The sequence below is a fragment of the Cyanistes caeruleus genome, unplaced genomic scaffold, assembly GCF_971803275.1.
Source record: "Cyanistes caeruleus unplaced genomic scaffold, bCyaCae1.hap1.1 HAP1_SCAFFOLD_76, whole genome shotgun sequence".
In the NCBI taxonomy this organism is placed as follows: Eukaryota; Metazoa; Chordata; class Aves; order Passeriformes; family Paridae; genus Cyanistes; species Cyanistes caeruleus.
Genome location: NW_028255888.1, coordinates 622,295 through 646,539, shown reverse-complemented (window position 1 = coordinate 646,539; position 24,245 = coordinate 622,295). Strand labels below are relative to the sequence as shown.

The following is a 24,245-nucleotide window of genomic DNA, read 5'->3' as shown; positions in this document are numbered from 1 at the left end:
AACAGCAGAACACACTTTACTGAGTGCTCATCAGCACTAATATGCGATAGAGGGAAAAGAGGAGAAAGCAAAGCACAAAGAAAGAGAGTAAGGGGATTATAGCTACCAATGTCGAAGTCCACTCCGCCATCCAACGATGCAGAGTCTTCTGTCTGTTGGTGAGATCTCAAAGGAAAGTAAGTTTTGGGTTTATTTTACAATTTTTATTTTATTTTATAATATTTATAATTTTTATTATTATGTTTATATTTTATTATAGAAATAAATTTTATATTTATTATAGAATTATTTCTTTTATATTATTATTATTATTATTATTATTATTATTAAATTATATTTTATTTTATATTTGGGTGTATTTTATAGTTTTTTACAAAGCGAGGGGCACAAGGCCAAAAACAGAGGAGATTGATGACCATTGTGATGAAGCCCATTGCTCGGGGGGGCAGATGTGTGGTACAAATCTCTTCTCACCAGCAGGAATGAGGGCAGTGTACCATGGCAGCACAGCAAGCACACTGGCAAACAATCACTTGGCAAGCATCCACCTCAACCAGGTCAGAGCCCCTGTACCGAGTCCCTTGTGATATTCAGGGTCCTTCCTTGCAGCAGTTGTAAGACAGATGGGAGAATCTTCAGACCATCTCTTACAAAGGCTGAAGTGGAGCAGGGTTCCATGTGAACAGCAGTTGAACATGGGTCAGTTGGTCCTAAGCAACAGGCGAGCGTCGTTCCAAAAGGGCAGGCGATGGCCTTGTCATGGTTTTAAAGCAGTAACTAAAAAAATTACTTATTTCTTGCTGTGAGATATGGATTAGAACAAGGGCAAAACAGGCTTAAAACTTAAAAGGAATAAAGACCGTTTATTAACAAAACTACAAGAATAAAACCACCAGAATAAACTTCCAGACCACTCTTTTATCCCCCACTACTTGACCATTCTCTTGTACATGTGACAACATAGAGACAAAAAACTTTAGAACTTGGGTGGTTAAAACAGTCTCGATTCCTGATAGAGTCTTTTCATCAGTCTTTGTAGAGAAACAGAAGTCTCCTTCTGCTAACCTATGGAGTTTCTCACAAGAAAACCTCTTTTGTTATAGTTTTATATTTCCCTGATGCCAGCTGCCCAGAAATCTGTCATCAGATTTCCTCTTCCCATTTCACATCACTCTGAGGTGTGTATGGGCCATGAGTCTAGGGATGTCATTTTAAGGATGAGTTATTCAAAGGCAAAAGTCTTCTTCATCTGTCTCTGTGAGCTTTCCTAGAAAACAGTTTTCTCATTGCCCTCAAGGCCTCAAATCTTCGCTTCACCCTGTTCCAGCAACTCACTGTATCACAATTACTCTCTCTTTTGCTCAAAAATCCACACTTTGAACACTCCATTCCTCCCAATATACTCTGTCATGAATTAAAGGAGTCTTTTTAAGCTACTATTGTCCATCTCCATAGCTTTAACAGAAAGGTACTTCAGCTTGTAAAGCATCTCCTTATTCTCTCTTCCCCATTTAAAACTTAACTCTTTTCCTCACTGGTTTTAGTGGTTTTATGATGTCTTCTTCATGTTGATTGTCTCTCTCTTTCTCTGTCTTTCTGGGAAAAAGGAGTAATCTGTACGTTTTATTCAGGTAGTAAAAGAATTAAAAGCTTTAGAAAAGCTGCAAGAGTTCATGGTGTCAGGTTTCAGTCCAGCAGCAGAAACTGAAAACTAAACCAGGTTGGCCGGCTCTGCTTTCTTTTCCTCCGCCCCCGCCTTCGTCCTCTGCGGCCTTGTCCGGCCTGGAGGGCGGGGGGGGAGAGGAGGAGGCCAAGACAGAGCCTTGTTACCTTTTCAGAAGCCAGAAACAAAAGAGGACAAGAGTGCTCTGACTTTACATATTAGGAGGTGTTCACAGGGTGACTCTACGTTTTAATGGTCAAAACTGCTGTCAATTGTTAGAAATGACTGATAATTGGTCTGGAGGAAAGACTGCCATCAGCCACCAGCACCTTCAACTTCCTTAGCTCTCAAAACTACCATAAAGGTAAAACCACCCCATGACACTGTGACACAACCGCTGTGAATGTCCCAGTTTCCACCTCTCTGTGACACCACAGCAGGCACAGCCCCAGTGTTCTCCTCTCTGTGACAGTACAGCAGGGACAGCCCCAGTGTTCTCCTCTCTGTGACACCACAGCAGGCACAGCCCCAGTGTTCCACTCTCTGTTACGCCTGTCGTGGTTTTAAAGCATTAGTTAGAAAATCACTGTAAAACTTACTCATTTCTTGCTGTGAGATGTGGATGATGAGAAGGGCAAAAGAAGCTTAAAACTTAAAGGAATGAGTAAGTTTATTAACCAAACTACAAGGTTAAGAATGCAGAATAGTACTTCCAGAAACCCTTTTTCCCCACCACGCTGCCATTCCTGTCTTTAATTGACAACATAGAGGAAAAAAACCAAACCCTGGTGGTTAAAACAGTCCAAACTTTGCTATAGTCTTTTCAGCTGTCTTTGTCGAGAAAAAGAAGTTCTTTTTTGTCAGTCTATGGAGTTTTTCATAAGAAAACCATTTTCTCGTGGCTTCCTATTGCTCTGATGCCAGTGGCCCAGAAAACTCTGCCATCAGTCCTTTCCTCCCATTTCACACCACTCTGAGCTGTGTTCTTGGGCCATGATTCAAGGGGTGTCCTTTGAAGGATGAGATCTTCCATGGCAAAAGTTCTCTTCATTTGTCTCTGTGACCATCTCTGGAAACAGAATTTTTTGCTTTGTCTCTTAAGAGGCACAAATCTTCAACAACTCTCACTTCTCCTTTTCTCTTCCAGCATCTCCTAGGATTACAACCACTTCACCCTTGACTCAGCTTTATCAATGAATTACTTTTGCTCAGATCTACACTTTGAAATACTCCATTCCCCCCAAAATACTCTTTCAGGAATGAAAGGAGTTTTTTCAGGACATTATTGTCCCTCTCCATAGCTTGAACAAAAGAAAACTTCAGCTTATTCAGGCATCTCCTTATTGTCTTTCCATCTGAGGGTTAATTCCTTCCCTTGCTGCCTTTGATCTTTGATCCTTGATGCTGTCTCTTTCCAGAGGTGATCCCTCTCTCTTCCCCTCTCTCTGGAAAAAGGATTAATCTGCAAGTCTCATCTGCCTAGTGAAAGGGTTAAACTCTTGCCCAGGCCTTGATCTCTGCCGAGGCAGCGGCTGGAGCCGTTTGCCAGGGAAGATTTTTGGTAGCTGCTCTGGAGGAGTGTGGCCACTGTCTCAGCACGCCGCAGCTCAAGAGCTTTCCCTCCCCTTCCTCGGCAGTCTCTGCTGAAAGCCAGCAGCGTCAGAAACTGCAGCCGAGCCAGGAAGCGGCCTGACCCGGCAGCCCCGCTGCACAAGGCACAGCGAGCCCTGCGAGGGCTTCAGCCCCTCTGGGAAGGGGCTCCTGTCACTTCACAGTCGCCATCCAGCACCAGGAACCGCAGAACTCCAGCCAGCCCCGCTCCCCGCCGCGGCCTTGTCTGACGTGGAGCGGCGGAGGCTGAACCAGAGCCCTGTTACCTCTTCAAAAGCCAGAAAGCAAAGAGAAAGAGAAATTCCCAGGCTTAAAATTGAAAGGGTGGTGTTCACAGGTTGATGTCACTTTTCAATGGGCAAAACTACTGTCAATTCCAGAAATGGCCAGGTATTGGCCAGGACAAAAATCTCCAATCAGTTTCCAGCAACCTTAACTTCCTTAGCTGTTTCTCTTTTTTTCATAAATGTCAATCTAACACACACTAGCACAAGTGACAGCCCCAGTGTTCTCCTCTCTGTGACACCACAGCAGTGATAGCTACCATGTCCTCCTCTTTGTGACACCACTGCTGTGACTGTCCCAATTTCCCCCTCTCTGTGACAGTACAGCAGGGACAGCCCCAGTGTTCTCCTCTCTGTGACACCACAGCAGGCACAGCCCCAGTGTTCTCCTCTCTGTGACAGTACAGCAGGGACAGCCCCAGTGTTCTCCTCTCTGTGACACCACAGCAGGCACAGCCCCAGTGTTCCACTCTCTGTTACGCCTGTCGTGGTTTTAAAGCATTAGTTAGAAAATTAGTTAGCATTAGTTTTTTTAAAGCATTAGTTAGAAAATCACTGTAAAACTTACTCATTTCTTGCTGTGAGATGTGGATGATGAGAAGGGCAAAAGAAGCTTAAAACTTAAAGGAATGAGTAAGTTTATTAACCAAACTACAAGGTTAAGAAAGCAGAATAAAACTTCCAGAAACCCTTTTTCCCCACCACGCTCCCATTCCTGTCTTTAATTGATGTCATGGGGTGGCTTTACCTTTATAGTGATTTTAGGAGCTAAGGAAGTTGAAGGTGCTGGTGGCTGATGGGAGACTTTCCTCCTGACCAATTATCAGTCATTTTTAAGAACTGACAGCAGTTTTGACCATTAAAAAGTGAATTCAAACTGTGAACACCGCCCTAATATGTAAAGTCAGAGCACTCTGGTCCACTCTTTTGTTTCTGGCTTCTGAAAAGGTAACAAGGCTCTGTCGTGGCCTCCTCCTTCTCCCCTGCCCCCTCCCCCGCCAAGCCGGACAAGGCCGCAGAGGACAAAGGGGGGGGGACGGGGGCGGGGGGGGCGTGGAAGAAAAGAAAGCAGAGCCGGCCAACCTGGTTTAGTTTTCAGTTTCTGCTGCTGGACTGAAACCTGACACCATGAACTCTTGCAGCTTTTCTAAAGCTTTTAATTCTTTTAATACCTGAATAAAACGTACAGATTACTCCTTTTTCCCAGAAAGACAGAGAAAGAGAGAGACAATCAACATGAAGAAGACATCATAAAACCACTAAAACCAGTGAGGAAAAGAGTTAAGTTTTAAATGGGGAAGAGAGAATAAGGAGATGCTTTACAAGCTGAAATACCTTTCTGTTAAAGCTATGGAGATGGACAATAGTAGCTTAAAAAGACTCAAAGCTTTAATTCATGACAGAGTATTGGGAAGCTTGGAGTGTTCAAAGTGTGGATTTTTGAGCAAAAGAGAGAGTAATTGTGATACAGTGAGTTGCTGGAACTGAGTAAAGCGAAGATTTTGAAGCCTTGGGGGCAATGAGAAAACTGTTTTCTGGGAAAGCTCACAGAGACAGATGAAGAAGACTTTTGCCTTTGAATGACTCATCCTTAAAATGACATCCCTAGACTCATGGCCCGTACACACCTCAGAGTGATGTGAAATGAGAGGAGAAGAACTGATGACAGATTTCCGGGCAGCTGGCATCAGAGCAACAGAGAACTCTAACAGAAACAGTTTTCTTGTGAGAAACTCCATAGGTTATCAGAAAGAGACTTCTGTTTCTCTACAAAGACTGATGAAAAGACTGTAGCAAGAATTGGGACTGTTTTTAACCACCAAAGTTCAAAATTTTTTTTGTCTCTATGTTGTCATGTATACAAAGAAATGGTCAAGTAGTGAGAGATAGAAGAGTTTTCTGGAAGTTTATTCTGGTGTTCTTATTCTTGTAGTTTTGTTAATAAACTTTCTTTATCCCTTTTTAAGTTTTAAGCCTGTTTTGCTCTTGCTCTAATCCATATCTCAGAGTAAGAAATAAGTAATTTTTTTGTTACTGCTTTAAAACCATGACATCTCCTTTCAAAACCTAGTTGAAATTTTGCAAAAACAATTAGATGAAGAAAGGAATGAGACCCATCTCTTGCCAGTGGCCCGAAGAGAGGAATGGGTTAAAAATTCAAAGAATGCTTACTCACCAAAGAAACAGTGGAGAGGGAAACCCCTCTCATTAATCAAATTTAGCCTCAAAAAGAACTAACTGATGAAAAATTGTGGGCAGCACTGCTGTCCTAGCTTGAAACCTTTAATTAAAACAATATAATCATATTGTCATGGAGTTAACTTTACCTTTAAGGGAGTTGGAGTTGCTGGGAACTGCCTGGAGTCTTTTCTCCTGACCAATTATCGGTCATTGCTGAGAATTGACAGCAGTTTACGCCATTGAAAAGTGGGATCAACTTGTGAACCCTACCTTAAAGTGTAAAACCAGGGCTCTCTTGGTTCTCTTTGTTTCCTGGCTGTGAAGGGTGGCAGAGCTCCAGGCCTCCCGTTCCCTGCCCAGGCCATGCGGCCGGGCGGGGCCGGGGCCGGGGCCAGCCGCGTGTCCCGGCTGGCAGATGGCGGGGGGCCTGCGGAAGGTTTTCCTCGGGCCCGGGCCGGGCCGAACCGATCTCTGGCTCAGCTGCAGGTTTTGCTGTAACTAAATTCACTGGAAAATGCCGAGTGAAGAAAGAGAGAGGCCCTGGACTTGCAGCGGGCTGGAGCGGCGACTACACTCTCCAGAGCAGCCATGAAGAACCTTCCATCGCAGACGGCTCCAGCTCCTGTTCGGCAGAGATCACCGAACCACCTACAAAAAGCCTGGGCAAGATTTTAACTCTTTCATTACCCAGATGAGACTTGCGGATTAATCTTTTTATCCAGAGAGAGAGAGAGAGTGATCAACATGAAAAGAGACTTTATAAACTACCGCTGACAGGAAAGAAAAGAAGCTTCAGGAAAGGTAGAGAATTAAGAAGATGCTTTAATTAAGCTGAAATATCTTTCTGTTAAAACTATGGAGATGGACAGTTCTGAAAAGAACTCCTTTAATTCATGATACAGAATCTAGAGAGGAATAAAGTGTTCAAAGTGTTCAAATTTGAGTAAAAAGTAGAGTAATTATGGTATAGTGAAGTGCTGGGAGATTTGAAGCCTTGAGAGGCAATGAGAAAACTGTTTTCTAGTGAAGCTCACAGAACAGATGAAGAAGACTTTTTGCCTTTGAATAACTTATCCTTAAAAATGCTATCCCTAGACTCATGGCCCATACAAACCTCAGAGTGATGTGAAAATGGGAGGAGTGGGCTCGAATAATAGCAGCTCTGGGCAGCTAAGATTAGGGCAATGGAAAACTATAATAAAAATAGTTTTCTTGTGAGAAACTCCATAAATTAACAGGAAGAAACTTCTGTTTCTCTACAAAGACTGGTGAAAAGACTGTAGCAAGAATTGGGACTGTTTTAACCATCAAAGTTCCAAAGTTTTTGTCTCTGTTGTCATGTGAACAAGGAAATAGTGAGTAGATAGGGGATGAAAAGGTTTTCTGGAAGTTTATTCTGGTGTTCTTATTATTGTAGTTTGTCAATAAACTTTCCTTTTTCCTTTAAAGTTTTAGGCCTGCTTTGCTCTTGCTCTAATCCATATCTCACAGCAAGAAATAAGTAATTTTCTCAGTTATTGGTTTAAAACCACGACGTCTCTTCAAAGTCTTTCAAATTCCAGAAACATTCCACAAAATCTCCACACATTTGTACACAAACTATGAAAAATCTTTCAAAATGATTCAAGTCTAGTCAAAATCCAACAAAATTCCAGAAACATCCCAACAAACTCCCTAAATCATCTCAAAACCCTACCACATTCCAGAAACATCCCACAAAAACTTTACAAATTTCCACACATCCTAGAAAAATCCCTCAAAATTCTTCAAGTCTTCTCAAAATCTCACTAAATTCCAGAACATTCCACAACATTCCAAAAAAATCGCACAACATTCCAGAAACCTCCCAGAAAATTCTTTACATTTTTGCAGAACTCCACCAAATTCCAGAAACATCCCACAAAATCTCCACAAATTTCCACACAATCTAAGAAAAATACCTCAAAATACTTCATGTCTCCTCAAAGTATTAAAATTCCCCATACATCCCACACAATTGACTAAATCTTCTCAAAACACTACCAAATTCCAGAAACATCCCACAAAATTCCACAAAAATTTCAAGATTCCAAAAACGCCTCACAGAATTCCACAAACATCCAACAAACTCACTAAATCTTCTCAAAACCCTACCAAATTCCAGAAACATCCCACAAAAATCTCCACAAATTACCACACAATCTAAGAAAAAAACCTCAAAATCCTTCATGTCTCCTCAAAGACTTTCGAAATTCCACAAACTTCCCACACAATTCCCTAAATCTTCTCAAAGCCCTACCAAATTCCAGTAACATCCCACAAAAACTCTTCCAATTTCCAAAAACTCCGCAAACATCCCACAAATATCCAGAAAAATCTTTTCAAAACCCTACCAAACTCCAGCAATATCCTGCAAAATCCCACAAAAATCCCACAAAATTCCAAAATCATCCCACAAAATTACAGAAAAATCTTCTCAAAACTATACCAAATTCCAGAAATATCCCACAAAATCTTGACAAATTTCCACACAATCTAAAAAAAACCCTCAAAATTCTTCATGTCTCCTCAAAGTCTTTCGAAATTCCACAAACATCCCACACAATTCCACAAACATCCCAACAAACTCCTTAAACCTTCTCAAAGCCCTACCAAATTCCAGAAACATCTCACAAAATCTTTAAAAATTTCCACACATCCTAGAAAAGTCCCTCAAATTCTTCAAGTCTCCTCAAAATCTCACCAAATTCCAGAACATTCCACAACATTTCAAAGAAATCGCACAACATTCCAGAAACCTCCCACAAAATTCTTTACATTTTCGCAAAACCCCATCAAATTCCAGAAACATCCCACAAAATCTCCACATATTTCCACACAATCTAAGAAAAATACCTCAAAATTCTTCATGTCTCTTCAAAGTCTTTCGAAATTCCACAAACATCCCACACAATTCCCTAAATCTTCTCAAAACCCTTCCAAATTCCAGAAACATCCTACAAAATCTCATTCAATTTCCACAAAATTCCACAAACATCCCAGAAAATTACAGAAAAATCTTTTCAAAACCCTATCAAATTCCAGAAACATCCCAAAAAATCTCGACAAACTTCCACACAATCTAAGAAAACTCTTTCAAAATTCTTAAAGTCTAGACATAATCCCTCAAATTTCCAGAAACATCCCAACAAACTCCCTAAATCTTCTCAAAACCCTACCACATTCCAGAAACATCCCACAAAATCTTCAAAAATTTCCACACAATCTAAAAAAAATACCTCAAAATGCTTCATGTCTACTGAGTCCATAAAATTGCAGAAACAACCCACAAAATTCCACAAAAATTTCAACAGATTCCAAAAACATCCCACAGAATTCCACAAACATCCCAACAAACTCCCTAAACCTTCTCAAAACCCTACCAATTTCTAGAAACTTCCCACAAAAATTTTTCCAATTTCCACACATCCTAGAAAAATCCCTCAAAATTCTTCAAGTCTCTTGAAAATCTTACCAAATTCCAGAACATTCCACAACATTCCAAAAAAATCGCACAACCTTCCACAAACCTCACACAAAATTCTTTACATTTTCACAAAACCCTACCAAATTTCAGAAACTTCCCACAAAACCGCCTCCAATTTGCACACCAGCTAAGAAAAATACCTCAAAATGTTTCACGTCTCTTCAGTCTACCAAATTCCAGAAACATCCCACAAAATCTCCACAGATTTCCACACAATCTAAGAAAAATGCCTCAAAATTCCTCATATCTCCTCAAAGTCTTTCGAAATTCCACAGACATCCCACACAATTCACTAAATTTTCTCAAAACCCTTCCAAATTCCAAAAACATCCCACAGAATTCCACAAACATCCCACAAAATTCCAGAAAAATCTTCTCCAAACCCTACCAAATTCCAAAAACATCCCACAGAATTCCACAAACATCCAAAAAAACTGACTAAATCTTATCAAAACCTTACCAAATTCTACAAACATCCCACAAAATTCCAGAAAAATCTTTTCACAACCCTACCAAATTCCAGAAACATCTTGTAAAATCCCTCAAAAATCCCACCAAATTCCAAAAACATTCCACGGAATTCCACAAACATTTCAACACATTCCCTAAATCTTCTCAAAACCTTCCAAATTCCAGAAACATCCCACAAAATCTACAAAAATTTCCACAAAGGTCCACAAACATCCCACAAAATTCCAGAAAAATCCTCTTAAAACCGTACCAAATTCCAGAAATATCCCACAAAAACTTGAGAAATTTCCACAAAATCTAAAAAACCCCTCAAAATTCTTCATGACTCCTCAAAGTCTTACGAATTTCAGAAACAACCCACAAAATATCCCAAAATTTCCACGCAATCGAAGAAAAATACCTCAAAATGCTTCATGTCTCCTCAAAGTCCCACAAAATTCCATAAACATCCCACCAAATTCCACAAAAATCACACAAAATTCTAGAAACATCCCACAAAATTCCACAAACATCCCAACAAACTCCCTAAATCTTCTCAAAACCCTACCAAATTCCAGAAAAATCCCACAAAAACTTTTCCAATTTCCACAAAATTCCACAAACATTCCACAAAATTCCACAAACATCCCAACAAACTCCCTAACTCTTATCAAAACCCTACCAAATTCCAGAAATATCCCACAAAATCTTTACAAATTACCACACAATCTAAGAAAAATACCTCAAAATTCTTCATGTCTTCTCAAAACCCTACCCAATTCCAGAAACCTCCCACAAAATCCTTTACATTTTTGAAAAACTTTCTCAAATTCCAGAAACACCCCACAAAATCTTTACAAATTTCCACACAGCCTAGAAAAATCCCTCAAAATTCTTCAAGCCTTCTCAAAATCTCACCAAATTCCAGAACATTCCACAACTTTTCAAAAAAATCGCACAACATTCCAGAAACCTCCCACAAAATTCTTTACATTTTCGCAAAACTCCATCAAATTACAGAAACATCCCACAAAATCTCCACAAATTTCCACAAAATTCTAAGAAAAATACCTCAAAATTCTTCATGTCTACTCAAAGTCTTTCGAAATTCCACAAACATCCCACAAAATTCCACAAACATCCCAACAAACTCCATAAATCTTCTAAAAACCCTACCAAATTCCAGAAACATCCCACAAAATCTCTTCCAATTTCCACAAAATTCCACACACATCCCACAAAATTCCAGAAAAATCTTCTCAAAACCCTACCAAATTCCAGAAATATCCTGCAAAATCCGTCAAAAATACCACCGAATTCCAAAAACATTCCATGGAATTCCAAAAACATCCTAACCAACTCCATAAATCTTCTCAAAACCCTACCAAATTCCAGAAACATTCCACAACAATCTCCAAAAATTTCCACAAAATTCCACAAACATCCCACAAAATTCCAGAAAAATCTTTTCACAACCCTACCAAATTCCAGAAACATATTGCAAAATCCCTCAAAAATCCCACCAAATCCCAAAAACATTCCACGGAATTCCACAAACATCCCAACAAACTCCCTAAATCTTCTCAAAACCCTACCAAATTCAAGAAACATCCCACAAAATCTTTTCCACTTCCCACAAAATGCCACAAACATCCCACAAAATTCCAGAAAAATCTTCGTAAATCCCCACCAATTTCCAGAAATATCCCACAAAATCTTGACAAATTTCCACACATACTAAGAAATACCCACAAAATTCTTCATGTCCCCTCAAAGTCCTTCAAAATTCCAGAAACATCCCACAAAAATCTCCAAAAATTTCCACAAAATTCTACAAAAATTGCACAAAATTCCAGAAAAATCTTCTCAAAACCCTACCAAATTCCAGAAATATCCCACAAAATCTTTACAAATTACCACACAATCTAAGAAAAATACCTCAAAATTCTTCATGTCTTCTCAAAACCCTACGAAATTCTAGAAACTCCCCACAGAATCTTTACAAATTTCCACATATCTTAGAAAAACCCTCAAAATTCTTCAAGCCTTCTCAAAATCTCACCAAATTCCAGAACATTCCACAACATTTCAAAGAAATCGCACAACATTCCAGAAACCTCCCACAAAATTCTTTACATTTTCACAAAACTCCACCAAATTCCAGAAACATCCCACAAAATCTCCACAAATTTCCACACAATATAAGCAAAATACCTCAAAATTCTTCATGTCTCCTCAAAGTCTTTCGAAATTCCACAAACATCCGACACAATTCCATAAATCTTTTCAAAACCCTTCCAAATTCCAGAAACATCCAACAAAAACTCTTCCAATTTCAACAAAATTCCACAAACATCGCACAAAATTCCAGAAAAATCTTTTCACAACCCTACCAAATTCCAGAAACATCTTGCAAAATCCCTCAAAAATCCCACCAAATCCCAAAAACATTCCACGGAATTCCACAAACATCCCAACACACTCCCTAAATCTTCTCAAAACCCTACGAAATTCCAGAAACATCCCACAAAAACTTTCCCAATTTCCACAAAATTCCACAAACATTCCACAAAATTCCAGAAAAATCCCACAAAATTCCACATACATCCCAACAAACTCCCTAATTCTTATCAGAACCCTACCAAATTCAAGAAATATCCCACAAAATCTTTACAATTTACCACACAATCTAAGAAAAATACCTCAAAATTCTTCATGTCTTCTCAAAACCCTACCAAATTCCAGAAACCTCCCACAAAATCCTTTACAATTTTGCAAAACTTTCTCAAATTCCAGAAACATCCCACAAAATCTTGACAAATTTCCACACATCCTTGAAAAATCCCTCAAAATTCTTCAAGCCTTCTCAAAATCTCACCAAATTCCAGAACATTCCACAACATTTCAAAAAAATCGCACAACATTCCAGAAACCTCCCACAAAATTCTTTACATTTTCACAAAACTCCACCAAATTCCAGAAACATACCACAAAATCTCCACAAATTTCCACATAATCTAAGAAAAATCCCTCAAAATTCTTCATGTCTCCACAAAGTCCTTCGAAATTCCACAAACATCCCACACAATTCACTAAACCTTCTCAAAACCCTACCAAATTCCAGGAACATCCCACAAAAACTTTTCCAATTTCCACAAAATTCCACAAACACTCCACCAAATTCCAGAAAAATCCCACAAAATTCCACAAACATCCTAACAAACTCCCTAAGTCTTCTCAAAACCCCACTGAATTCCAGAAATATCCCACTAAATCTTTACAAATTACCACACAATCTAAGAAAAATACCTCAAAATTCTTCATGTCTCCTCAAAGTCCTTCAAAATTCTAGAAAAATCCCACAAAATTCCATGAACATCCCAACAAACTCCTTAAATCTTCTCAAAACCCCATCAAATTCCAGAAACTTCCCACAAAAACTTTAGAAATTTCCACACATCCTAGAAAAATCCCTCAAAATTTTTCAAGTCTTCTCAAAATCTCACCAAATTCCAGAACATTCCACAACATTTCAAAAAAACTGCACATTCCAGAAACCTCCTACAAAATTCTTTACGTTTTCACAAAACTCCACCAAATTCCAGAAACATCCCACAAAATCTCCACAAATTTCCATACAATCTAAGAAAAATATTTCAAAATTCTTCAAGTCTAGTCAAAATTCCTCAAAATTCCAGGAACATCCCAGAAAATTCCAGAAAAATCCCACAAAATTCCACAAACATCCCAACAAAATCTGTAAATCTTCTCAAAACCCTACCATTTTCCAAAACCATCCCACAAAATCTTTACGGATTTCCACAAAATCGAAGAAAAATCCCTCAGAATTTTTCAAGTCTCCTCAGTATCCCACAAAATTCCACAAAAATCCCACAAAATTCCAGAAACATCCCACAGAATTCCACAATTATTACACAAAATTCCACAAATATCTCCGAAAATTCCAGTAAAATCTGATTAAATTGTTAGCGTTCAGGAACACACATAACCACAAATGATTATATGCGGGTGCTTTATTAAGAGATCTGGGTGTCAGGGGTACACATACCCAAATCTCTCTCATCTTGGTTTTGGGTTGAACATATTTTCATAGTCTAGCATTATATAACTCACATATTAATTATTAAACTTACATTGTTCTATTGTATGCATTGTTTTTACCCAAGCATGGATTTCTCCTGATCCACCCCCCTAACATTGTTCCTCACGTTCTTTAAACAATAATTACAGCTAATCAAATCTAACAATTGTATCATGATCATCTACTGATTACACAGGTGCAATTTTGACCTGATTTTTAGCAAGTACAAGGCCTAACATTTCCCAGGGCCAACTTTTCCAAGGCGTTTCCAAACCTAACTAACTTTATAAGTCCCCAAATTTTCTAACATTTTGAGACCTTTTACTATCACTTACAGGACTTGTGTGCTCCAGACCCCTCACCAGCCTTGTTGCCCTTCTCTGGACACGCTCCAGCCCATCCATGACCTTCCTAAATAAATTGGGGGCCCAGAACTGGACACAGCACTCGAGGTGCTGCCCAACCAGTGCAGAGTAGAGGGGAGGAATCCCTGCCCTGCTCCTGCTGGCCACACTGTTCCTGATCCAGACCAGGAGCCATTGGCCTTCTTGGCCACCTGGGCACACTGCTGGCTCATGCCCAGCCTGCTGTCCATCAGTGTCCCAGCTCCCTTTCTGCCTGGCTGCTGTCCAGACACTCTGTCCCCAGCCTGTAGCACTGCAGGGGTTGTTGGGGCCAAAGTGCACGACCCGACACTTGGACTTGTTAAACCTCACCTTGTTGGGTTTGGGCCCTGGATCCAGCCTGTCCAGCTGCCTGTGCAGAGCCCTCCTACCCTGCAGCACATCAACACTCCCAGCCAACCTGCTGTCACCACGGTTCCATGGGGCCCTAGAGTGTCACAATGGTCTCCAGGATTCCATGAAGCCTCCCAGCAATCCAGTTTTGGATCATACTGGGAGTGACTGGACTCATACTGGGAGTATCTGAGAATGACTGGGAACATACCATGCACATCATCCCCCATACTGGGGGTGACTGGGAGCAACTGGGAGCATGCTGGGAGCCAAAGGCATCATACTGGGACTGACTGGGTTGATCTAGTCCGAGGCAAATGGGACCATCCTGGGAGTGCTGCCATGTGACAAGGATCATACTGGAGCTTACTGGACTCATACTGGTGTTGAAAGGGAACAGCTGGGATCTCTGAACACCAAAGGTTTTTTTCCTGCCCACTGAAGAAGGAGCTTCCCAGTATCCATGTGTGAGGGGACCTTCACCTGAACCAGATGCTGTTAGGAGAAAAAGCTGCCTCTGCTGGCAAATCCCACACAACAAGTCAATGCCAAGAGAGAGCATTTTACTTTCACAACTTCCCTCCTGGAGTCATAGTCCTTTTGGATCACACAGGAAGCAAGAGAACAGCACAAAATATAAGGCTGTGTCCAGTTTTTGGCTGGGTGAGCAAACAGAGGGAGTACCAGGGTCTGCTGCCACAGACTCTCCTCTTGGGGAACAGAACCCCCCCAGGCTCCATTCCAAATGCTGTGCACACCCTGCTGGCTACAAACAACCCCTTTTTTAAGAAGTTGTTGGCAGGAGCTCTCCCAAATAAATGGCATCTTAATGGCAATTTTCATTCAAAATCACCCCCATTCCAAAGGATGAACAGAAAGCCCACAGCAATCCCAAAGGCACATATGGTGCACCTGGGGAAATCCTCAACTTCAGGGCCCAGTGGGTTAAAAAATACCCATAAGAAGCCACAGAGTGCAGAGTGCAAAACTGCAACAACCACTTGCTGGATCATTTTGGCTGTGCTGCACATGTCTGCAGACTCTCTGTCCCCCTGCAAGGACAGAAGGACACCCATCAGGGGCTGGGCTGGCTGCTGAGAATGCTTTGGGCAGGACGATCCTCAGGCAATGAGCAGGTGCCCAGAGCCGCTCTGACACTGAGGCCTCTGTGCCCCACAGCAACGGGAACACCACAAGGACACGGCAACGTTCCTGTGACATCACAGCAGCAGCTCCCCCAAAAATTGCCTGCAAGGTTCTCCTGGGTCACCAAGGAGCACAAAGGATCCTCAGAGGGCACAACCTATTGCTCAAAGGATCCAAGAGGAACTCAGAAAATGCAGCAAATGAGGACACCCCACAGCCCAGCCTGAACACTGAGAACGAACAAAGAAGTGACCAAACCAAAGGAAATACAACTTTTGGTCACTGATGCTTCTGACTATAACCAGCAAGGCTTGTTCCATCTGGGATCTTTGTTCTAGTTCTAGAAACAAGCAATGTTCTCTGCTGTAACTGTACATTCCATCACCAGCTAGAGATCCTCATTGACGAGGTCACCCAGCATCCCTGAGGCCACAGCAGGGAGGGCATCTGGTACAGCACTGTGGCTTTCCTGGGATCCTTCTGGTGCCTGTGGCTGAGAGGAGTGGGGTGGATGGAACCAGGACAGGTCACAGATCAGCAGCCCCACTGCAAGCAGTGCTTTCTCCTGCTGTGTTGGGACCGTGGGGTGACTGATATTGGGACTCCTCTGGCTTTGGCTCCTGCAGACCACACAGTGGCTCAGACACTGGCCTGAGGGAAGGGGTCTCATGGAAACCCGGCACAGGCATTTCTCTTTGGAGAGGGGGTTCTGCAGGGAGAAGGGAGAACGAGAGACGTTCCTGTCTCCTGAGATTCCCCCTCCTCTTTCAGCAGCCATACCACAATCCATCAATACCAGAGTTCATAGGATCACTTCCTTGCCAGGGAGCACAAGGCACTCAAAACTGAACCCTGCCAGAGCCCAGCCCTGCCTGCCCATTTGGAGGGTGTGGGGGAATGGAATTTCAGCAGGAGCTGACCCACAATGATATTTTGCCACTTGTGGGTTTCTCACAGCCTTAGAAGGAGTTTGAGATCTCTGTCCCCAACACCCGCTCACCCTTCAAGTGCACACACGTGCCTGGGGGCAATTCAGGGTCTCTGGAGTGGTGGCTGCTAATCTTGGAAACAGGAGCTGTTGTCTTTTCCAATGGCCTTAACTCCCTTCTACCTAATAGAAAGTGGGTGAGTAAAGGAAATGACCCTGGAGGAAGGGGACCAGAACCTTGGAAAAAGATGAAACATCTTTTGTCTGAATTACAAATTAAATCCCTTTCATTTATTTCTTTAGTACTACTCTATTACTACAAACAAAAACATGTTTCTGAGCTGACTGTTGGGATTCGGGGCTTTATTTCTTGTTCTTGTTGTTGTTATTATTATGTTTTAGTGTTACTTTTCATTGTCAAGACTTTTAAATCTTAGACATAAATAACAAATGCTGGATGTCACACACTGGGAAAATTCCCTTGTTTTTCCCACCAGAATTAAACTGGACACTCAACTCCAAGTTGCCAGTGGATTCTAAAGACGGAAAATCCTGCTAATGCCGGGTTTGGTGTGGTTTGGAGCTGGGGAAGGGTCTCATCCCCTCCCAGAGGCGCCCCAAGCCCGCTCTGCTGCCACGTCTGCACTCGCGGCCCCTCACGGCGGCCCTGCCCTGGGGACATGGTGGGACCCCCTCCTGCCAGGGCTGAGGCTCCTCATGGCCCCTCACAGCCCCTCATGGCCCCACAGAACCTCTCATGGCCCCATAAAACCTCTCATGGCCTCTCATGGTCCCTCATGGCCTCTCAAAGCCCTTCATGGCCCCTCATTTTTCCTCACGGCCCCTCTCAGCTCCAGGCGCGGGGCTCCTCCCAAAGGAGAAGGGGTCGGGCCCTGCTCTTTCTCCTTTTATTTCGGTCCCTTCATAGCGACGAGTAAACAAAGGCTGAATGGAGCCTTTCCCCAGCGTTTCCCTCGGGGTTCATTGCGGGCTGAAGCTCTGTGCTGGCGCTGGCCCCAGTGCCAACATCCCTGCAGCCCCCAAGGCCTTTGCTGTCCCCCCGTGTCCATTCCCTGTCCCCGAGTCCCGCCCGGCTCTGGCAGCAGCAGCAGCCGCAGCGCAGCGGGCGCCGGCCCGGCCCGGCCGGGGCTCCCGGCCACGAGCAGCAGCAGCGCCGGCCCTTCCCATCTGCTCCTGCCTCGGCTTGCCAGGGCTTTTGCCAGGGCAATTCTGGACTACAGCAACAATCCCCCACAAAGAGCCCTGATTCCTCAGGCCCGCCTCTGCTGCCCTCAGCCAGCCCTCAGAGGAAGAAAGGATCGGGTTCCAGCGCTGTTTTCAGCACTGTTTTACTCACCCTGAGGTGACAGCAGGAGGCTGTTGGTGCCTTGGCCTTGGCAATTGTGGATCCCAGCTGATCTTGCCCCTCTTCTGCTTGCCACTTGAATTTTAGCAGTACAGCTGCAATTGCCTCTTTCAATCAGTGCTACCCACTGTGCTTTTCTGACAGGGAACTCGGACTGCTTGTTAAAAAGGCCTCATGAGTAGTAGATCTCCAAATGCTCCCAACTCCCTGAGCACAAAATCAAAGAGAATTAAAGCCACACAGGTCACATTTGCAGTGCTCAAACACAGCCCTGTTGCTGCTGCTGCTGCTGAAATAGAATCAACTGACAGAGGCCATCACAGAAATTGCCTTTACAGTGGCAAATAAAATGAAAAAATCGACTAGGAGAAAAAAAACCCAGAACTCCCCAACTCGCTTCACTGTTTCTACCGAGCAGCAGAAGAAAAAGGAACAGGGCACCTTTCAGGCAGTCCCACAAGCTCAGGCTTCTCATTTCATGGGGAATCTGAGATGCAATTGGCCTTTTTAAAAGGATAAAACAAAGGGAATGAATTGGAAATTATTAGGAAAAAATGTACCTTCTTATATACAAAGTTCACCAAGTCATTCCCTGCATTTCTCCTTTTCACATTCTTTCTGTCATCCAGAGAGGTCCAGCTTATCATGTTCTGATGCTTATCATCAACTGATTGTGCTCTTGATTTCTCCCAGTGCAAGAGATGTAGAATCATCTAAACTGAACACAGAAACAAAGTCTCTCTGTCAGCCCATTTTCATGTTCCAGATCACTTTCAAGGTGTCCATGGGGGATTTGGAATTATCAGCTCTCCACTTCTGGCTGCACACCCTGGAGATTCTTTCTCCACATTCAGCCAGGCTTGTATTCCCTAACAATTCCCGGTACCTCATCATGTTTTCTTTGGCTAGAAGAGTAACAGTGGAAACCTTACCAATGGCACAACTCCCCAGTGCACAAGGAAAAGAAAGAACAAGTTTCAAGTGCTTCAAATATTTGTTCTGCTTTGCTGCAAGAGTTGTGCTGCAGTCACTTACAGTGTGGGAAGCCAAGAGAAGCTGCAGCTGGGGGCATATCTTGTGATAGGAGCTGCGCCTTGTTCTCCAGGACAGGTTTTTGGAAAGAACAGACGGGACTGTGGAGAAGATTCTGGGAAAATTGAAACAACTTTCTTATGAAATGAAAATCAAATCAAAAGAAACAACCAATATGTTTTTCTCTATTTTTCTCTATTTATTTTTATGTTCCCCTTTTCCATCTTGCACTTTCTCCATCCCATTCATTCCAAATGGATCTCACCTCTAAGATCTGAGACTTGGCAAGTTTTAGACACTGTAAAATACCATGAGCTATACCCAGTTTGCCTTGCCCTGTTTTCCTTGGAAAGCAATGCTGGAGACACAAGTGCAGCGCTTGGGTCGGGTACAAATTCTGCATTCAGGGAATGTGCACAGACGGTGCCTGACCCTCAGCAGGGACAAGGCACAGCAGCAGCCAAGGGCATTGCTGTGCCCCTGTGCAGGAGTCAAGACTCTGGCTCTTGGCTCAACACGGCAAAGTTCCCGTGTTTGGCCAGGCTCAGGGGCTGCCCGGGGAGTGCGGGGCTCGGGCCGGGGCCGAGCGGGCAACGGACAAACGGACACGGAGACAAACGGTCCCGGTGCTTCAGTTGCAGCGGCGGCAGCAGCGGCAGCAGCAGCAGCGGCGGCAGCAGCAGCAGTGGAAGCAGCGAAAGCATCAAATTTATCACTTTTCTGTCTCTCCTCTCCCTTTCCCACGGACCCACATTCCCTCCGGGTCTCCCTTTTCCTGCGTCCCCCCCTCTTCCAGGTTCCCTCTCCCCGTACCCGCCCGGGCCATGCCCCCGGCCCGCCCCCGGACCCGCCCCCGGGCCCTGGCGGGGTTGCCCCGGCCCCGGCCCCGGCCCCGGCCGTCCCGCCGTGGTCTCGCCTCCGCTGGGCTCTGGCTGTGCTGGTGCTGGCGCTGCTGGGCGGGCATCATTGCCTGGGGCTGGGGCGGAATCGCTGCCCTTTGGCTCCGCCTTGCCCGATCCCGGCCCCGGCCCCGACGCAGGCTCCGGTCCCGGCCCCAGCTCCGGTCCCGACCCCAGCCCTGCCCCCGGCGCCGGCCCCGGCCCCGACCCCGGCCCCGGCCCCGGCCCCGGCTCCTCCCGGGGCCCGCGGAGGACACAGGCGGCGCGGCCGCTGCCGCCGCCTCCGCTGCGGCTTCCCCGGCCCGAGCTCCGCCGCTCAGCAGCGCGGCCGCTGGCCCCGAGCCGCCGCTGCCGCGTTCCAATGAGGGAACGCCTGCGGATGCCCGGCCCGGGGAGCTCGGGGAGCGCTCGGGGGCCGTTCCTGTCCCCGGGCCGAGCGCTGATGGCGGCGACTCGCCCCCAGGGAAGGCGCAGGAGGCCCTGCAGCAGCGCTACGAGCTGGGCCCGCTGCTGGGGCGCGGCGGCTTCGGCAGCGTCTTCGCGGCCACGCGACTCTCGGACGGCGCCCCGGTGAGCGGTGGGCAGAGGAGGAGGAGGAGGAGGGGGCGGAGGAGATGGCGGGGGCGCGGCGGGGCGGGCAGCGAGCTCAAGCCTCTGCTGCTCCTTGCTCGCAGGTGGCCATCAAATGTGTGCCGCGGGATCGCGTCCGGCTCTGGGGCGAGCTGGTGAGTGTGCGGGGCCAGCGGCAGAAGCCGGGGCGTGCCGGGCAGGGATGAGCCGGGGCCCGGCGGGGTGGGAGCCGCCGAGAGCCCTGCGGGGAGAGCGGGCGTGGGGTGAGCGAGGTGTGCAGAGCATCCCGGGCTGGCTGAGGGGTCCCAGGGCCCTGGCACGGCCTCAGCCCCACTGACAGCACCGTGCTCCTCCCGCAGCCCGACGGCACCCGTGCTCCCATGGAGATTGTGTTGCTGGACAGGGTGTCCTCTGGCTGTGCTGCAGTCATTCAGCTGCTGGAGTGGCTTGAGCTCCCCGACAGCTTCGTGTTAGTGTTGGAGCGTCCACAGCGGTGCCAGGACCTCTCGCATTTGCTGGCGGAGCGGAGGTTCCTGCCAGAGGAGGAGGCGCGGGGGCTCTTTCGCCAGGTGCTGGAGGCCGTGCAGCACTGCAGCAGCTGCGGGGTCCTGCACAGGGACATAAAACCGGAGAACATCCTGCTCGACCTGGCCACTGGGCAGCTGAAATTGATCGACTTTGGCTGTGGCGCCTTCCTGCAAGACACAGCCTACACCCAGTTTGCAGGTGAGCCCTCGCAGGGGATGCTCCTGGCCATCTCATGGCCCAGCCTGGCTGTGGCACCGGGGATTCCCCGTGGTGCTGCCAGGATGGGATCAATGCTTGAGGCAAATTGATTTGGATGGGGGTGTGAGGGGGACCAGCTCCCAGCCCTGCCAAGAGCCTTCAGCACCCACTGTGCCCTGGGCTGGGGCTGGGACAGCCAGCCTGACAAAAACCCCCATGGGGGTAGCAGAGGGCAGGTGTCTGACCCCATGCCCCAGAGAGTTTAGTGAGTCAGCGAGGAAGGGCTTGAACTCCTCTGTTCCCCACATTTGCCTTGGATTATTAACAATTTTTTGGAGGCCATGCAGGCACGGAGGAGAGTGTGTTTTCTCTACCACGGGGTGTGTTTTTATTTGCTTGTCATGGTTGGGCCTCCCCAGTGCTTCTGCTGCCCTCTTGCAGCAGCAGTGGCTTCTTTTCCAACCCTGGGTTTGTAGCCAAGTGCCAGGTGCTGGCAAGAGGGCAGTGGGTCACCCCGTGTGCCGCTGGGGCAGCCCCCACATGCCCAGGGATGCTGGGGCCAGGCTCTGGGAGCAGCAGCATTCCCCTGATGAGCTCCATCTGTGTTCCACAGGAACCCTGTCCTACAGCCCACCAGAGTGGATCCACCAGCAACGCTACCATGGCCAGGCAGCAACAATCTGGTCCCTGGGCCTCCTGCTCTACCAGCTGGTCGTAGGGAAGCACCCATTCATGAGGGGCCAGCAGATCATCTGGGGGCGGATCTTGTTCCCACGACGGCTCTCCCAAGGTGAATCCTCATCTCTGGGCACAGGGGGAACACCAGGCTTGGGAGACAGCTGTGGGCTCATGAGCATCCTGCTCTGGCAGCTGCTGAGGAGGTGGCACATGTCCTGCTCTCCTGCAGACAGGGAATCCATGGGGAAGTTGAGGCCCAGCTCTGGGCACACCCAGCATGGCCTGGGCACTGGAAGGGGGCGGCAACTTCTCCAACTGACTGGTGATTCCTGGTTTCTCTCTTCAGAATGCCAAGATATTATTAAGAGGTGTTTGTCCATGCAACCCTCGGACAGGCCATCCTTAGAAGACCTTTTCCGCGATCCTTGGATGCAGGCTGTTCATCTGCCCTAGGAGATGGGAGAGATCCACATGCACAGTTGGATCCAGGGGCCTGGCAGGTAACAGCTCCACACATTTCTTGGCAATCGGTGGCAAAGCAAACCAGGCTGTTTTTGTTGTGCCTGTAACTCTGAGCAGGGGTCATCAGAAGGGAACACACAGCTCTTGGGCTTGAGCTGAGCTGGACACCTGGTGTGGCAAGCACTGGTGGCCACCATTCCCCCTGCTTTTGCTTGTCTGCTTCACTGATGGCTGGGACCCTGGGCAGAGCACTGACAGCCTGGTCTGGCCCCTAGGCAAGGAGAAGGAGCCCCTGGAGAAACTGTTACCAGGTGGGGCTGCTGCTGGAGACACCAAGGGCAACCTCAAGGATGGCAATCTCTTCCTCCAGCTGGCCAGCTGAAGATGATGGATTTCAATTCTGGCATGTCTTCTTCAAAGACTCGCTCCACACCCAATTTGCAGGTGAGTCCACAGCCAGGGGATGCTCCCAGATCTGGGCATGGCACAGCCTGGCCAGGCACCAAAGGTTCCCCCCTTGGCTGGGGTGGATGCAAGCAATTCTTCAGTTGGCTGCCAAGCTGCTTTTTGTCTCTGGACAGCTGCTGAGGGGCTGGGTCTGCCGTGGCTGGCTGCAGGCTGGGCACATGGCCTGCCCTCCTGCTCTGCTCCCAAAGGCAGCAGTGATGGGCAGCTTTGGGCCCAGCTCTGAGCACAGCCAGCATGGCCTGGGCACCGCGGGTGGCTGGGACAAGGGGACAGGAGCCTTCAGCTGACGGGCGGTTTCTGCTTTCTCTCCTTGCAGCCGGGCTCTGTGGATGCTGAGGCTGCTCTGGGCTCTGCCAGGGCTCTGCTGGGCTCAGCCCCAGGCACAGCTGGGCTCACCCTGCCCTCCCATTGCTCTGACAGCTTTGCATCACACAAGCCCGTTCCCAGCACACCGCCTGAGCTTTCTGCTTTTGCAGGTGAGTGAGACTCTCCTGCAGGCCAAGAGATTGCACTTATGGACACACATCCAATTGGCAAGAACCCAAACTCTCCACAGTCCCAGCTGAATGCCTGCATCTGCACAGGATGTTTTCTGTGTCCCACTCTTCCTTTCTTTTTGGCTGCAATTGTGCAATTGCACTTTCTTCCTCCTCTAGAAGTGCCACTGCTGTGTTCCTGAGGCAGTGCAGTCTGGAGCTGATGGATGAAGAATCGCCCCTCTGCACTTCCAAACCAGAGCAAAAAGCTGTAAGTGGGACTTTGCATCTTTAAGAAACCCCTGAATGTTTGAAAGGGAATGTGCGGCTCGTTCACAGGGTGAGAAGGAAGGGCATCTTCTAAAGGATTTGGGGTTTGACAGAGTTTAGATTCCCAGTGCTGCTTGGAGCTGGCAAGGCGCAAAGCACTTTCTTCTTGCTTCACTCCAATTTCACCACAATTTCAAATAACAATATTGGAATCAAACCCCAAAAACTTTTTCAAAAAGGTTCCTGAGGCCGGTAAGATGCATCATGCCATCAGCACATTTACAAAGTAAATAACTGAGTTTTATGTTTCAAAAGACCAATTACACCTTAATTCAAAGTTAGAGAAGATTTTTCACTGTACACTTGGGTTCTGTTTTTATCTTTCACATTTTATAGAAGTTTTTTTTTTCTTTTATTTTTCCACATTTTTCCCCTTAAAACAGAAATCATGCTATGAAAAAGAAGTGTCCTTTGCTCCTGGTTCCTGTGTGGAGCAGCTCCCTTCCCGCTGGCTGAGCTGCTCAGGCAGAGCCCAGCAGCTCCTGGCCCTGCAGGGCTGAGGCTTTTCCCCATTGCTGGGCACAGACTGATGGAGCAGCACTGCTGAACACAGGGACATGCAGAGGGAGCAGAGCAGCTGCCTTTGCCCACCTGAAGCTCCAAGGCCAAACTCCGAGCAGGCACGGCTGGA

General features: G+C 46.2%; 2 protein-coding genes across 2 annotated transcripts in view; one reads left to right on the top strand and one right to left on the bottom strand.

Moving 5' to 3' along the window:
• The window catches only part of LOC147646881 (uncharacterized), a 450,805-nt gene that overhangs the window by 96,715 nt on the left and 329,845 nt on the right, over positions 1-24,245 (bottom strand). The window lies entirely within an intron of this gene.
• LOC147646891 (serine/threonine-protein kinase pim-1-like) lies at positions 109-22,371 on the top strand. Its single transcript, XM_086872699.1, has 6 exons — positions 109-158; positions 20,225-20,474; positions 20,579-20,629; positions 20,834-21,200; positions 21,814-21,990; positions 22,225-22,371. Exons 1-6 carry the CDS (start codon positions 109-111, stop codon positions 22,329-22,331), a joined length of 1,002 nt encoding a protein of 333 aa, XP_086728825.1. The 3' UTR covers positions 22,332-22,371.

Bases quoted from the DNA above. Each gene is read 5' to 3' on its own strand.
- LOC147646891 (XM_086872699.1), top strand. From the start codon at position 109: ATGTCGAAGTCCACTCCGCCATCCAACGATGCAGAGTCTTCTGTCTGT. The intron at 21,201-21,813 runs GTGAGCCCTCGC...TGTGTTCCACAG, and splicing joins AGCCTACACCCAGTTTGCAG to GAACCCTGTCCTACAGCCCA. The intron at 21,991-22,224 runs GTGAATCCTCAT...TTCTCTCTTCAG, and splicing joins CCCACGACGGCTCTCCCAAG to AATGCCAAGATATTATTAAG.